Genomic DNA, 17645 nt, shown 5'->3' on the forward strand with positions numbered 1-17645 from the left:
GGTTTTTCTAGCAAGGATCAAGGTACGTTTAGGTGGCTAGATACCTTTGGAAGTGATTGGTTTGAATAACATGTTTTACATGATTTGATTGGTGATTGAATTAATTGATTTGAATTATGATTTTGAAATAAATTATGTTTGAAGGTATTGATTTTAATAAAAGAATTTTGAATGATTTATTTTTAAATCATGTTTTGAATAGTTTGAATTACTTATGGTTTTTAAATAAAGGATTTGATTTTAAAAGGTTTGTTGAATTAAATAAAAGGTTTTTCAAGGAAGAGTTATTGATTTTGAAAAGTTATTAATATGAGATTTTATCCTCAAGTATCTATTTAAAATGTTTTGATTTTAAAAGTATGTGGAATTAATAAAAAGGATTTTGAATTATATTGGAACTATTGGATATTAAAAGGATTTATTGAACCATTGAATTATTATTAATAATGCTTTATAAGCATATTGGTAATCCCACTATGCGGATTTGGTTTATTGATAAGGCCTTGGACTTTGTATGACTGGATCTTTCCTCAAGAATAGCCTTGTAATATACGGAGACTAGCTTGGGGGGTGTGCACACTTGGGTGAGGAATTGGATTAAAAGAAATTGGTTCATAATGAAGGAATTGGATTTTTAAAGGAATTGGTTTTATTAATTATTTTGATTATTGAATCATTGAAATTGATTTTGGAATAATGAGTTTGGAATTTATTGGATTAATTATTGGAATTGATTTTGAAAGCATGTTTGCAAATAAATTGAGTTTACATCATCTTGCACTTATCGTACTTAGCATATTTTGCTAATCCGTATTTCTTATTTGTTTTGGTTCACCCTGTTTACCGTAATGGTAAGCAATGTTTACTATTTTTAGGTGGAGTCATGAATGAGTATATGGGAGTCTAGGGATTTGCTTCACCTAGTTTAGGAATGTTGGTCTTGTCTTTATTTGAGTACTCATAACAATGTTACTATTTTTATAAGTATTAATAAAAGAAAGTTGAGTTTCCACTGCAAGTTTTGTTATTGAGTTAAGTATTTTTAGTAGTCTTGCGTAATCACACGGCGGTAACACTCCTAGGTCTATCTCTACGGTATAATTATACGTATTATACTAGTATTTCCGTAAAGGGAGATTTGGGGGTGTTACAAAGTGGTATCAGTTTTAACGGTCTTAAAAAGATTAAAATTGGGAATAATAAAAATTATGAGTAGACTTAAGAGGACATATAGAATAGATAGAGTTTCGCATTTATGTGAGAGTCAAAAGCTTTATCGACAAATCCTAAGAGTAACGGCGTAGAAAAATGGTGCACCGGCCTACATATATTAGCCTGTGCAACTAATGACATCCCTAATTATTTTATTTTTTTTGGCCTAACAACTTTTTATTTGGCTCTATTCTACACAACTTCACTAACCACTTTTCTTAATTATATTATTATTAATTTTGCTGATAAAGTTCTAATATGTACACCAATTATATTGTACTAAAAGATATCAATGTCGTCACAACTTTCATTAATAAATAACATAAATTATAATTATAAATATACTTATACATGCACAATCTGTAAACCATCTAGCCACATGCTTAACACTAAATAAAAGAAAAGTTTTTCCTATGTTGATGGATTACTTACAAAAAGAATACATACCTTTGAAAAATCTATAATTATATATACTACTACTTTATTAGATTGCATTATCATCTTTTTCCTTGCCAACTGTATTAACAATAAAGAGTAATAATAATAATAATAACAACAACAACAACGACAATAATAATAATACAGGGCATTGCTTAAGACACTCACTAGTTATAAACTAAAATCGGCTAATCTTGCCTAGCTGTCAATGCCCTATATAATGTGCATGTGTTATTCAAATATACTTATTCTTAAATTAATATACTATGCACACATTACTCCAAAACCTCTCGCCTCTTAGGCCATTAGCCATGTTACTTATATATACTTTGTAATCCTGTCTAAACAAAAAGTTCATAACAAGGTTTCATCATACAACCAATTACCACCACTTCAGCTAGCTAGGATGTATTAACATTTACTCCGTAATATATATCTTAAACGTACATTGAATATGAAACAATATAAGTATATACATTGAAACTAACTCATCATATAAGCACACAAATGATCAAAAAGTATATAAAAAGAATTAAGATTGGTCAGAAGAATATGTACTACGTGATGAATGAATTTTAGCTTTATTCCTTCATGCCTCTCCCATTTGCCCTTGTTAATTCCTACTAATCTCAAAAAGATATTCTCTTGATTCACATCCATGTAATTGGTGATTCTTTGGTTGTTACAAATGCACGGGTACACTCTAGTTGATGTAATTAGTGAGCTTAATTTTATTTTAAAAAAAAAAAAAAAGGCCCTAGTTAGTAAGCTTAATTAAGGATGATTTAAAAGGACTTGAAAGTTGAAATTGGGTTTAGAAGAGTGTAAATTAAGCCCATAGGCCCAAGCCTTTTGATTAAAGCTAACACTGATACTTAACCTAATTTCGAAAAGCCGTCACATCTCCTCAATAGTTTTACATTTCCGATAATTTAAACCGAGGAATCAACCATGGTGCGAGCAAGGGCATCAAACAAGAAGAAGAAGACTGCTGAGGTTAATAAGGTGGTAAAGCGTCCTAATTTCAAGGCGGAGTTGCCCGAAAGGCGAGGAAGAGTGTTTAAGCTTCCTGGTTATTTAATTTAATATTAATTTTTTTATACAATTTTTTTTCACAGGCCTCAAACTGGGCTTTATATAAACTGGGACAGAACTAGGATGATGATGAGGAAGATGGGGATGATGATGAGAAAGATGGGGATGATGAAGAATGAAATAGTCTTACTGACTTGTAAAAAAACAACTAGAAGTATAAAAAAAAATTGTATAAATGAAGTAACAAAGTAGCGTGACTTGATTTTGTTGTTATAATTTTCGCAATGGATGAATACTTACATTGGTATGATATTAACAATTATGATTATATTTGTTGGTGTTTTTGGTTTGAATAGTATGATTATATATGTTTTTTCATTGATTAATGATCATAATTTAACAAATTAGAAATATTGTTTGTCATATGATTGCTGTTGTACTCTATGGTGGCTGTTGATATATCTCTAACTTGTGAACCAGAGTTGATAGTTAGAGGATGATTGTTCAATGAATTGTTTCATCATTGTGATGATAGGGATAGGGGATCATTGTGATGATACGGGAATCTTTTATACAAACTGCATGAATAGATACGTAATATGCAGGTTGTAATAATATGGATCGATTTGTTAAAACTAGATATTACAAATGAGGGAAGTGTTTCTGTTTGATGATCTCATAAGTCGTTGCACTTACTTGTAAGTTTAATGATCAGTTTTTGCTCTTCGTAAAAATGATCAACCAAGTAAACAACAATGTAAGTTCCAACTTCTTATGTAATGCTACTTTGTAAAGCTAAATGCCTTCCATTTTGGGAGAAAAATAGACCATGATGGTGTCAAAGACCGAGATTATAGATGTAACAATAACATATACTAAGTGCTTTTTTTTATGACCAGGTTTAATCAAGCGATAGTCTTCAAACTTTTCGATTTTATCAAGCAATAATCTTCACATCTTTTAAGCATATGCTAGTATCATACTGTACAATGTTATCTGCACTTCAAGACGAGGGGTGAACTTCCAATCTCCTTCACCTAATTATTCATGTGTTCAATTTTGTGAATAAGCTGAAATAAAGTACTCCGTACTATATACAGAACCCAATTTCGATCCATTATCTTGATCAGTTAATAAACAACCATCTCAGCAAAGATATTAGATGATTTTTATAACTTTGATTTTTTTTTTGGTGAAATTTGGTTGGTTTAAATTAAAAAAAAAAAAAAAATTGTTAATTGTCCAAAGTTATTACTCCCATAGTCCATACAATTTAAGAATAAGAAAAAAGAGGTTGTTTTCAAGTTGTACTTTGTATATCATTATTTTGAGGGTTAAAAATATATGATTAAGACATATTTATAAGTAAATTCATTATTACTCATTAAATCATTTTATTTTAAAATTTTGTGTTATGAGTATGAGTATCAAGATTTGTAAGTCATGTATCGCTATCGCACGGGTGCTATACTAGTTTATAAAATAAAATAAAGTAAAATTATACATTATTCCGCAATTAGATTCGGAGTAAAACGAGATATTCTCTTGATTGGCCCAAAAAAAGATATTCTCTTGATTCACATCCATGTAATTGGTGATTCTTTGGTTGTTACAAATTCATCCATAGATGATTCCTTGGTTGTTACAATTCATCACCATGGTCAAATGCATGAATTAGATAAATTAACAAAATTTGTCAACAACTCAAATATTTTCACATACGTAGTATATTGTTGGGATTACAGACTTATTTTCTAATAATGCATTTAGAAAGTTAACAAAAATTTAAGTAATTCATGAATTCAAGATGGACTTTTGGACTATTATTTTTCACCTCTCTAAAAAAATAAACCTCCAAATAACTTCCATTATTATTTTTCCTAATAACACACAACTACCCAAAAAACTACCTATTTATTATATATATTGAGTACTATATAAAAATCAACTTCACGTATTTGAAATATAATTTTGTTATTAGATTTTTTTCTTTATATATCCCGTGCATTTTGCACGGGTACACTCTAGTTGATGTAATTAGTGAGCTTAATTTTATTAAAAAAAGGGGGGGGGGGGGGGGGGGGGGCTAGTTAGTAAGCTTAATTAAGGCATCATCTGATGGTGACTCTGGTGGTGGTTAATTAAAAAAAAAAAGGACCCTAGTTAGTAAGCTTAAGCTTAATTTTAATTTTATTAAAAAAAAAAGGGCCCTAGTTTCCAACCCTAACTTAAGTTTTGCATTTCCGATAATTTTAACCTAGGAATCAACCATGGTGCAAACAAGGGCATCGATCAAGAACGACACGATTAAGAAGAAGACTACTGAGGTTAGGTTTTTGTAATCTCTAATTTTAATTTTATATGTATGTTATGGTATGATATGATTGATTTATACTCGTACTCCGTTTAGTGGTATTGAAATATGATTCTCTTATCACTTGCACTTAAGATTTTTTCATTTTATTTCAAACCCGGATTGAATTTCACCATATGATTAGAGTTTCAATTACTAATTCCATATAAAAATCTCTATATTTCGTTTAGTGGTTTGGTAGGTTCTAGGTGGTGCGGTTTCAAGTGGATTGTGGGTTTAATTTTGTGGATGGTGGTTAGGGTTTCAGTTGAGATGATATTTTCGGAGTGTTATGGTGGATCGTGGTGGGTCTAGGGTGGTGGGTGTGGTAGTAATGGTGGCCGATGAGCGGTGCTGGATCGAGGAGACTGTGTTGGTCTATTTTGAAGTGGTCCTGTTTTGTGGGATGATGGTGATTATTTTTGTAATTACTTCACTAGGATAATGGTGCTACAATGTTCACTGCATATTTTGAATTTTCATTTTCGTTACAATTTTCAGAATTCTATCAAGCCAATAATTAAAGCAAGCAAAAAAACAACTAACAAACAAATTGCTCAGTAAGTTTTGCTCCTTTATTAAAAATGTTCGATTTACTAATTTATGTCGATTTCTAGTCTAACATGAGTATATATATTATTATCTACGAGTAATGATTTAGGGATGCTCAAAGATCCAAAAAATTCAAGGCTAAGGCTAGTGAGGAGGAACTAGAGAAATGGATTCTCTCAAAAGCAACAGATCAGGATTGGGCTACACTCCACTTTTTGTAACATTCATTCCTTTTCATTTCTTCCCAACTGTTAGGATTAGTGTAGAGATGGATAAATCAAGGAGGCATAAGGTGAAATCAATGAGGTGAAGATTTTGACCACTTTAAGAAAAGGGCTGACTTCAAATGAGCATATCTCTCTTCCTAGAAAGGATTTTGAGATGATTCAAGTTGGATGTGATAGCTTATCTCAAGAGCTTTCCAACGACTGGTTATAAGCTAAATTTGGCCAAGAAACGAGGAAGTTATGGCTGTTTTACGAGAAGCTGTCCAGCAGGGGAATTCGGAGCGCCCGCTCCTATCCGAGGAGCGCCCGCTCCTATCTGAGGAGCGCCCGCTCCATTCGAGGCTCGTTTTCTATTTTTTCCAGTTTGTTTGAGCGGTCGCTCATGTTCTTTGGAGCGTCCGCTCCAATGGGTTTCACTGGATTGCAATTAGTTTGAACCCTTAATCCTTACACCAACTATTTTCTTTTAATTATGAAGAGTTTTATAAGGTGCTGGAGAAGGTATGCTGTAAAACAGATATGTTGCTTCTTTTCATCGAAGTTGATCACATTCGTAATTAATATACTTTATATTCCTACTAATTATTATTTATTATTCTCTTTCAGAAAGGAGATAAGTTTGTTAAAGAGTATACTAAGAAGTATCATGAGGAAAAAGCTGAAGCTCACAGAAGATTAATGGAAAAACTCAGATCGAAGGTTGTGTATGAAGACTACCTAGATGATTAATCAGAAATAGTGACAATCTCTCTTTTTAACTATCCCTGAATTGAATACTATGTTTGTCAGTTGTGTTTGAACTAAGGTTTGAATACTTATTACATGATCTGAGCTCAGTAATTATAGTGAGCTAATTTTCCTGCGCGAGTATTAGAGTCTGCTCAATTTTGGTCTAAATAAGATTGAGTTTAAGTGCCTCAGCATCTTATAGTTGAAATTATTAATTGTTGCATGATTATATAACATATATAGTCAACTTTTATATTTCTGATTTCCTTGTTATTTGAACATCATGCTTTCACCTATTTAGGCTATCTGTGGAATAATTTTAATGTGATTCAACTTTAAAAAAACATGTCTTAATTCTCATAAATATTGGCATTGTTAACTCTGTCAAAATTACTGACTAGATATGCTTTGGTTTAGGGAAAAATTGACATTTCTATTAGATGAGTTAGGGCCAAAGCTCATATCTACCAATGTATTGTCAGTTTATCCATCTAAATCTGTCTGTTGTGTGCTAGCATTGTTTTTGTCATTATGGTGGCAATTTATTAAGGTCTGTGCTACATACTTAGGCCTACAAATCAGGAATTAGCTTTGTGAAGCACTGAAGCTTTATTTATATATTCATTTACATCTACATTATATATAATTTGAGTATTTATTCATGCACAGATTCATGCTTATAATTAATGACTACTCTTTTCTGTAATGAATACATGACTTTTAACATAATCCCATAGCCTTGATTTTTGAATCTGCCAGAATGCTAATACAGCCTTACTTGTTCTGTGACTTTGAGTTGAAAGCTTTTAACTTAACAAGATTTCAAATTTATTCCCTGATGTCTAATTGCTAGTACTTGCTGAATGTCTATGCCAATTTTCATGATAATGCACGTGCTTTGAACAAGTTTTTTTTTTTAAAACAAATATTTGTTGCAATTTCTTTATCCCTATTCTCAGTCAACTTATTAAGAAAAAGGAATAGGTTAGCACGATCTTTAGGGGTCATTTGGTTAGTTGGGGGTATTCATCAAGCAAGGGTAAAGGGATCAACTTTCCTAGGTTATCCCCTTTGATGTTGTTTGTTATACCCCTAAGTGTTCCAAGTTGATTCCCCACCCCCATATGTATATCAATTCTCTTTCCTTATTAGCATGCAATCACCACGCCACCATACCACCACCCTCCTGCCCTACCCCCACCGCTCAAAAAATCCAGTAACGCCACCACCTCCTTCGCTATCTTTCCCCCCACTCTTGCCACAATGTCGCCCTCCCCATTTGGCCAGCCATCATGAAGTTATTCATTTAATGTTATATGATTTAGTAAGTTATATATGGTTATAGCCTTATAGGGGTTACTTAGTTAATAATATTGGGTCGGGGTTAGATTGTTAGTGTTATTATGTGGATCACACCTAGTGTTGTAAGAGTTACTTCCTCTGTCCCTATTTTTTTGCCCCATTTGACTTTTTACAGTCATGAAGATGTGTCTTAAAGCATATATATTTTTATTTTAACGCGATAAAAAATTATAAATACTTAATAATATTATTAATCAAGTATACAATGAGACGAATCTGATAAGATTCCATCGGCTATATTATCTCTTAATAACTAATAACAATTAATAATGTTCAAAGTGTTAAAAGTTTGACCCATAAATTGAGAATGGGGCATTAGGACGGAGGGAGTATTTTGTTATTTAATGGTTACTCATTAAGTATAATAAGGGATTTCTACAACATAATAGGGGTTTTCGATTTTTAATTACAAGTGGCCACACAATATAGTTAATTGCACATAAAACAATATGTTGCTATTTTTACTATTGTTAAAATTACTATCATTTAATTTTTTTATTGTCATAATTTATTAATATTAATATTATTTTTATTATTACTATTATTATGGTTATCATCAATTTAAATATTTTTTTTTACAAGAAGAAAAAAGTTTCATTAATCACAAGGCCTAACGACACTTACAAAAATTTCTGACAAATTCAGAAGACTAACTGACATACATGAATCTTCATAATTGAATACATCACAGATTTTAAAAAATGTAGCCTTAAAAAATTCCCCTTCATCTGAAGCAGTACGATTCTGTGAGTTCGCTCTGTTTCGGCATTCTATCTGTTGATGCAAAATTAATCTGATAAACATACGCCCACAATCTTCGCAACTTTGACGGGAACCATGAAACCCTAAATCTTCAGCACACCAACTAATACCCATGGAAACAAGTGAATTATTTATGAAACACCAGGTATTAATTAAAGACACACAATGACACAAACAAATAAAAACCAAAACAAACAAGACTCTAAGACAAAACCATACCAATTAAGATCTTCGACGAAGTAGACTACAATCTAAACGCCCAAACCAAAACACCAGATTCGGAAACCTCCTTGTTCGGACGTGGATGCACAGTGCCAGAACTGTTGTAGTCGTGAAGAAAATTTCCATTTGATTCATCAAATTGTAATCGAAGGATTAAACTTTTTTTTTTTATCTCGCACAAATTTTTACTAAAAGTTTTTTTTTTTTTTTTTGAAACCTACTAAAAGTGTATATTACTGTATAAATTCAATAACAAAAACATAAGATAAATTAATAATAAGAAAAGGTCAGACATATTACATTCATAACAAAAACATAAGATAAATTAATAATAAGAAAAGGTCAGACATATTACATTCATAATGAAGCTATTAAAGTAATAAAAATTAGAAATTAGAGGTTGCTATATACACCCGGGTGTACCGTACACCCATGAGTATTTATTTTTTTTTCTTATTTTGATGATTGTTTTTCATATAATCATCAAACGAGGAGCAAAAAACAAACCTTGGGTTTTCCCTAAAAAAAATAAATAAAATAAAATAAAATAAAATAAATACTTGGGTTAGTTGGATGTATGGTGCACCTAAGTGTCGTATATAACAAACTCTACCACTATCTCACAAAAAAAAAATAAAATAAAATAAAATTATTATTACAGTAAAAATTAGAAATTAGATTTTTCACAAATATCTCTCCATACGTAAACGTAGTCCGTATAAGATTCTAATTTGATCAATCCTTATCAACTTGACTAACTTAAAAATTAATTATATTTTATTATTTAAAAAAAAAAAAAAAAAAAAAAAAAAAAAACCTACATTCATAACTAACTAAGCTCTTATTAAGCTTAAAGTTTTCCTTAATACAGCCGTATCATAATAGGCTTAGGGTTTGAAGGAGGTTAGACAGTTTGGAGGGTTGACTTACCTTTTTTTTTTTTTTTTTTTTTGACTAAGGATTGACTTACTTGTGTCTATATATACATTAAATTAAGATTATTGAGCTCATTAAATTTCATTAAAGCTCTTCTTTGATTAATCAGTCAAAAAAATAAAAATAACAAATGCATCTTTCTACTAATAATTTTCCATCAACATCATACTCAAATTACAAACAATGGACTCCTGAAGAAAACAAGAACTTTGAAAAGTGTCTTACAATGAATTATCTTTACAGTATGGATGGAAATATTCGCTTCCAACAAATCTCCGACCTTCTCGGCCAATCAAGAACTCCGCAAGAGGTTAAACTTCACTTCGACCGACTTGTGTACGACCTTGGGAGGATCGAAGGTGGCCAGGTTGATTACTTTCCACAACATTGGTACGAGGAGGAGAATAGTTGTCGCATTATCCCAACCCCTTCGGATAAAAAGAAAAAGAATAGCAGCAAAGGGGTGGCTCAGTGGTCTAATGATGAACACAGGTACGTACATTGTTATTATTACTACGTAGTAGTATGAAATTTGAACAATGGCTTAATTATTCTTTATTGTTTTGGTTTTAGAAATTGCATAGAATAATAATCAATGTTAATTACATCACTTACAATTAATATAGATCATCATTAATCTTTAAATTCTTTAATTATATGGAGTACAAATTTTAACTCTACAATGATAATCTTGATGAATTCTTGAACATAAACTATAATATAATTGATCAATGTTATTTGATTTATTTCATCTAATATTCTAGGGTTAATTTTTATTTTTCTTGAGAGACTAGGTTTTCCTTAAAAGTTTATTATATATAGTCACTATTGTCTCAAACACAATAACCTTGAATTCTTGATCATAAATCTATGATATATCATTAATGTTTCATTATTTTTTTTGATTAGTATTTACGTACTCTTTGAGAGACTAGGGTTTTTTTTTTTTTTTTTTTTTTTGTGGCTACCTTTAAAATTTTGTACCTTTCTACCATGATTCAATAATCTTGAATTCTTGATTGATCATAAATCTTTAATATATCATCAATGTTTAATGTTTATTACACAGTTCTTTTACCTTAAAAATTTTTGTACTCTTTGCACCACACATTAATAATATTGAATTCTTGATCATAAATCTATGATACATCATCAATGTTAAATTTATTTCATGTAATATAATCGGGTCATATTATTTTACAGTTTTACTCTATATTTTGTGAAGATATAATGCTTAAATGTACCTTGGATTTTCGTTGTATGTAAGTATATTTTGTTACCCTACTCTTTTACTATGTATATATTTTTAATTATTTATTTTGCATACTATTTGGATGTTGACAACCTAATATAAAAATCCTAAACCCGCCTTAATTTGAAAATTTCCTATTACAGGCTGTTTATAATTGGAGTGGAACTTTATGGATTGGGTGATTGGAAAAGCATATCAAGGTCGGTTGTGTTAACAAGGTCTGCAACCCAGGTAGCCAGCCATGCCCAAAAGTTCTGTAACAAGAAAAAATGTCCGAAAAGTCACTAAGAGGTCTAGCATCCATAACATTACTACCGTCAGTGTTGATGAAGCTCACGATCTCTGTAGAAAAGGGAAACTTTCACCTCAAATGCTAGACGCGTATCTACAAAAACTTGGTTATGGTCCCGATCAACAAGAAGCTCATACTTCAGAGCCTCTAGAAACACTTGCCTCTAGTTGTGTCCAACAAGAAGCTTATGTAGCGGAGCCTCTTAATACACTTGCCTCTGGTCGTGTCCAACAAGAAGCTTATGTAGCGGAGCCTCTAAATACACTTGCCTCTGGTTGTGTCCAACAAGAAGCTTATGTACCAGAGCCTCTAAATACGCTTGCCTCTGATTGCTACCAGCAAGAGATGGATGAGTCTGAACTAGAGATGCTTCTCAAAGATCCCGTATTTAACACTCTAGAAGTACTTGCCTCTAGTTTGGTTTAACAAGAAGCCTATACATCAGCGCCAAGGGCAGCAGAGCCATGAACAAAACGAACAAGAGAACGATGCCAGTGTTCTTAGTCTAGTACATAGTAAGTGATAGTAGTAGCATTCTGACTTATTACATAGTAGTAACTAGTAAGTTGTATAGTTAGTATTCTTTCAGAACAACTCAGCTAAGTATATATTAGTACGTTTGGATGAATAAATTAGAGTTAACATGGCCGAATAAAGATATCGTAGATTACTCGCTTGCTAAATTTACAGGTGAGTTACAGTATCCAATAGGAGTATTATGATTGTTTTACAATGCAAATATTTTCATGTATTCTCGACTTCCTATACAAAATCTTTGGAAGAAATTTCACTATCACTACAATGAGAAATAAATTGAATTAACCTCTAAGTAGCTCTGGCCTCTGGGTACTCGAGGATATTCGATAGAACATCGCGTATAATTAACTTGCTCCCAGTTGAACCATAATTCCCTCAAATTTAATATCCCTGCTTATCTTCCATGTACAAGCAACAACCCTTTTGTTTGGAGTTAATAGTCCAGCTCAATATAGAATCATAATCAATGAGAAGACCATGAGCAAGTAATTCCTATGATGCTTGCTATGCAGACCTGAAACACGTAAATCATATAACTAAAGATCAGCAAAGAGTATCACGGATTGATTATTACTGATGTATCCAACTAGATTATCTACCCATCTAACTGTCAATCATAAGAGGTAATGTTGCACTCATCTTAACCTTTTAAACCCAACGAACTAGAAAATAACGAGATGCCTGACTCACCAGTTTCACCAGAAGCTGCTGCTGGAAGAGCAGGAATGTTTAAAGCTGCAGGGAAAACCAAATTATGAACATGAGCAGCTAATTGATGATAAGCAATGCAAATGATCAATATAAACACATCTTGTTCATCAACAATAGCCAAATAATCAGCAATTCAGCATTAAACAAAAGAGCATACAGTAGACAAAGCATACTTTTATTGCAAGAAGAAGCTGGCAACTGAAGTGCGGAGGGCCAAGGAGCCGGAATGTTATCATTCAGATCACAGAGGAAGGTTATCCCTGATGTCTTATCAAATGTAACATCGGAAGGCAAGCTCTGCAGAAGACATCCAGATTCTGGAACCAAAAATATCAAATTATGATACAAAAATAGTGGATTCTAGGTGAGGATAGATGACAAAAGTCACTACAGTTATCCAATAATGCAATAGAATGGTAACCCTTGGCCCTTAGGTTTAAAGATTTTTATGCATTACGCAATACTGCATTAGCACATACTCAAGGAGTTGAGATTTTGGACAATTTTGGGTAATTATGGTTTCATCTATGATTATCTAAGAATGGAATACAAAATAAACACGCATGCAATTTTAAGTAACTAAAAAGCCCTCCATCAAACAGACTAGATACGTATTCAGTAGTGCAGCATAAACTTTTGGTACACATCTGTTTCATTCTTCTTGCTTGAAAAAGAATTCTGCCCTCCTTTGTGTGTTCACTCATATTGAGCAGCAGAAAGTTGCACATTAAGTTTGTACCAAATGGGATTTGGAGGCTCTAACTCATTAATTTGCAATGTATACAAAATAATTTATATATTCTTTTCTTGTTAAATGACTCATCGAGAAAGCAACTCACCATGGCAAGTGCCATAATCAGTTGCTACACACATCCAGGTGAAGATAATGCAGAAAAAATTACTGATTTAAAACGGGGAAAGTAACCAAAGTAGTTTATACAGGACCATCTTCTCAAAGCTATATAATCAACCAGTTCAGCATTTACCTTGTGTTCCAGCTGGTGTGATTGCCATAAATCATATCAAGCCGGTGCGACAAGGCCAAATGAAGAAGCAAAAGGCCCAAAGAGGGAAGAAATGAAGGTTAGATCTGTTATTGATACTGATTTAAAGAATTGGAAGCAGTAATGCATGAACAAATTACCTTGTACAGAGAATTGCTTGAGGCTCACATGACAAAGATCGTAAACATTAGTAGTAACATTTTCTCTTTGCAACTTCAATCCAAGCGCAGCAGCACAATTGAGTGCTTGCAAGTTGGTGACAAAACTCTGATTCTGCAAGTGACTCACATAGCTTTCTATGGCACTACAACATGCAGTTTGGTTGCTTATTACATTCGCACACTTCTTTGCAACATGTCTTGTGTCAGGGAAAGTTAAAGGACACACTGGAGATGAGAAAAGATGCACAGGGTCATCAATGAAGAATAAGCAGACTATTCTTTTTTGTTCTATCTTGGCAATTCTGACTTTTGTAATGCAATAGAGTATTTTGATAGCGCTATGAAAAAATCATACAAGCAGACTATTCTTCACGGCATTTGTTTAATGACCAACAATGTTCAATTCCTCGTCCTTTTTTTTTAACAGTGACTTGGTAAATTACATCACAGCTTCTAGTGGTACTAATTCAAGCCAGTGACAAGTCATTCTGCGACTCTGCATACTGATCCAGATGCAATTTTTTAGTAAAAAGATCAGACACTAGAATTATTTAGAACTTCCAAACACAAGGTTTTTTTAGATCTTTAGTCCCTTTAGACTGTGCCGGCCTGCTGGGTGAGTAACAAACAATCTTTCCACATGTGTTCAAGCTCCCAGGCAAAAAAATCACATCTCGGATTCATTTGTAAACATTTAGACACCTTTTCTAATGCATAATTATTCCAATGAAATGAAGCATTATTTCAGGATCCTACACCTAGCTTCCTAAGCTAAAATTAAATTCTGCTACAACAACTATCAAGCACAGTTCTCACCTTTATTGATATGGCAATTTGACAACCCTCTTATAACTTCTTTTGCACGGGAAGGATTGAGTTTACTAGCCAGCCACCGCAAAACAATACTTTGACAATCATCATCAATATCTGAAAGCTGAGGGACATCATTAAGATCACCAAGCTTCGAGCTGAGATTTCTAGCAGCTTCAGATAAAGCATTCTGACAAGTTTGGGAGCAACATTCTTTGACAAGATCAATCTTTTGACAAGATGCCAGAAGCTTGGAAGTGTCCACTGATTTCTCAAATTCACTGACATCCTTGACAGGACAAGAGCCTTCAGTGAGATTGGATTCTCGAATTTTGCATATCTGCTGAAGATCGTTATTTGCACCCTGGCTCGCCAATACTTGATTAACGTCAGATAGGCACTGCTTAGAATGTGTCTCATTCAGGGCAAGCAACTTGGTCTTCTTACTGGACTGACCCATAAGAATAACTAAGGTGGCATGTAATTGCGGGCAACATACTACATTAGCCAAATATGGAGCAAACGCAGTAAAGCAATCAGTGGCTGTAATTCCCATCATACTTTCAGCAGCAGTGAAGTTAAAAGGACATGCTCCTACAATGAACAACATATTAGTTGATACCACAGTGGAATGTGCATCATTTACTGGGAAATCAAGAAAAGCTGGTTATTGTGTATCTACCTGATAATTTGGGCACTGTACTATTTGTAAATGGAGTCAAAGGTGAAGGTGCCAGAAAAGGAAGAAGGGGCTGAGGAGCCCCAAATGGCAACATAGGTAAGAAGTCTCCGCCATCCGGGGCAGGATCTCCGAAATAACTCAATGGGGTACAATACAATTCAGTGGCATCTGTAAAAGAATAATCTGTAAGCTTAAATAATCTATGTAGTATTACAGAATTTTTTTTACACTTATCTATTATATGAAGCTGTTCTAAAGACAGCCACACAACAGAAAGATCCAATGTTCTAACCGGGCTTACAGTTTTCATCTTACTTTCAGGCATTCTTCAACGCATAATTTCATTTAGCATTCCACTTACAAATTATGAATGATGATACAAAATGACATTCAGCTATGATCACATACAATTCAATACTAAGTCAATAATTCCAAGGAAAAGCTAGGAATCTATGGTGATCTTTCATACATTGTAAAGTATCCAATCAGTGTAAGCTTAGTTCATCAATAATTTAAGTACACATGCCCTCTACATATACAACAAAGGTTTTTATATTGGATTAACCACTTAATTGACATAGTCCAACAAAATTCAAGAGCATTTTCTAAAGAACCTTCTAAGAAAAGAAAGGGCCAATTTACATAAGTTTCTCCTCAACAGTCAACACTATCCTGAATATTACTCCTATGAAACATTAAGCACAAAAATAAATATGTGACATTGTGAATAGAAAACACAAACAAATCCAATACAGATGCTAGTAAAATTTATAATACTCAATAATAATAATCTTTAAAAAAATACAAGACAGACAAGACAATAGAAACTAGTAAAAAAACTTGAAAGGGAATTAAGCTCACTTGTAGACAAAAAATATATTTTGTCCAAGACAAATTTCTAGCAATATAAGATAAAATTATCTGGACTGAAATGAGAGTACAGCACATACAACCAAAGCTATAAACTCTTGAAATAACAACTACCTTAAACCAAAATTTAAAGGTCCAAACCACATTTTATAAAAATAACCAAAATAATGAAATACCCATTTCCTCATTTACAAAGAACATCACATAAATCTGAAATTCACTGCAATATTACTCATAACTAGGTCACTATCAATAAGACCTAATTGGGTGAGCTTTGCCCCCCTTCGGCCCTTGGGGATTAACCCGGGGCTAATCTAGATTAGTCGGAGTCTAGTAGGCTCTCGATTACCAAGTGAGGCACACTCGAAATGAACAAAAAAAAGCTAAAATACAAGCAAATCAAGCTTAAAAAGTAAGCAAATCAGCAAAACTTACAGAACAATACAAGAACTGTGCTGAAAAACTGAAGCTTGATGAAGTAAGTGAAGAACCCTCCTCTCATTCCTGCCCAAAAACTGGTAAAATCACAAGAAAATGCCAAAAGTAGTAAAACAAGAGAAATTAGTTGGTACCCAAAGCATCAAAAGGGAAGATTTCTCAAAGAAAAATGAATTGAATTCAAGGCAATTTCACAAATTAAAGTGTTCTAAAAATTGAAGAACAAGAAATGAAGAGGGGTTTTTGGTTTTTGCAGCAGTAGAGTAAACACTGAAAGTGGGGTCAGCTGAAGTTTCAGCAAAATTAGCTGGTTTTTGCTGGAGGAAGAAATTGGGGACCTCTTTATTTTACACAGAATAAATTAAATTAAATATTTTTAAGAAAATCTTTCCAAAAAAAAAAAAAAAACATTTTTAGGGGAAAAATAAGATGGAGGAGGGTGGAAATAAAGAGGTGCGCTAACTCATATACAACAGCATTGTTTCATTTAATGCTCCCATTAATTGCCTCCTCTACCTCCAACTCAAACATTTCAAAGGATCAACATTAGGGGTGTCAATTCGGTTAAACAGTTCGGGTTTGGGTTGGGTTTATCAGTTTCGGGTTATAACGGGTCGGTTTATAACGGATTGAAATAATAAGCGGGTCGGTTTGGGTCGGTTTTGAAAATTATCGGGTCAGTTCGGTTTGGTTTTTTTAATTGCAGTTTCTATTCGGATTGGGTCCTTATCGGGTCGGGTTCTAGTCGGTTCGGGTCATAATCAATTTGGATTGAACTGGGTCGGTTTGAAAACGGGTTTAGCCCATTTAATGTGGGTTTCGGTTAAAAACAGTTCGGGTCTTAATCAGGACGAGTCGTAATTGGTTCGGGTCATAATCAGTTTGGGTTTAACTGGGTCGGTTCGAAAATGGGTTTCGGTTCAAAATAGATCGGGTGAAATCGGGTCCAACCATTATTGTTTCGGTTATAATCGGTTTAGATTGAACTTGGTTGGTTTGAAAACGAGTTTACCTAATTTGAAACGGGTTTCTAATCAAAATCATATCGGGTTAAAATTGA

At 33.0% G+C, this 17645-nt stretch overlaps 1 protein-coding gene across 1 annotated transcript; it reads right to left on the reverse strand.

The window, feature by feature from the left end:
* Positions 1-12018: 12018 nt before the first annotated feature.
* Positions 12019-17015, reverse strand: LOC145579555 (putative GPI-anchored protein At1g61900). Its single transcript, XM_081636798.1, has 8 exons — positions 16583-17015; positions 15278-15445; positions 14602-15189; positions 13765-14010; positions 13607-13618; positions 12794-12937; positions 12600-12644; positions 12019-12423 (listed from the first exon to the last, which is right to left on the reverse strand). The coding sequence occupies exons 1-8, from the start codon at positions 16647-16649 to the stop codon at positions 12356-12358; spliced, it is 1338 nt and encodes a 445-aa protein (XP_081492924.1). The 5' UTR covers positions 16650-17015; the 3' UTR covers positions 12019-12355.
* Positions 17016-17645: the final 630 nt, after the last annotated feature.

This window comes from Chenopodium album, chromosome 14, assembly GCF_948465745.1.
Source record: "Chenopodium album chromosome 14, dcCheAlbu1.1, whole genome shotgun sequence".
Lineage (NCBI taxonomy): Eukaryota > Viridiplantae > Streptophyta > Magnoliopsida > Caryophyllales > Amaranthaceae > Chenopodium > Chenopodium album.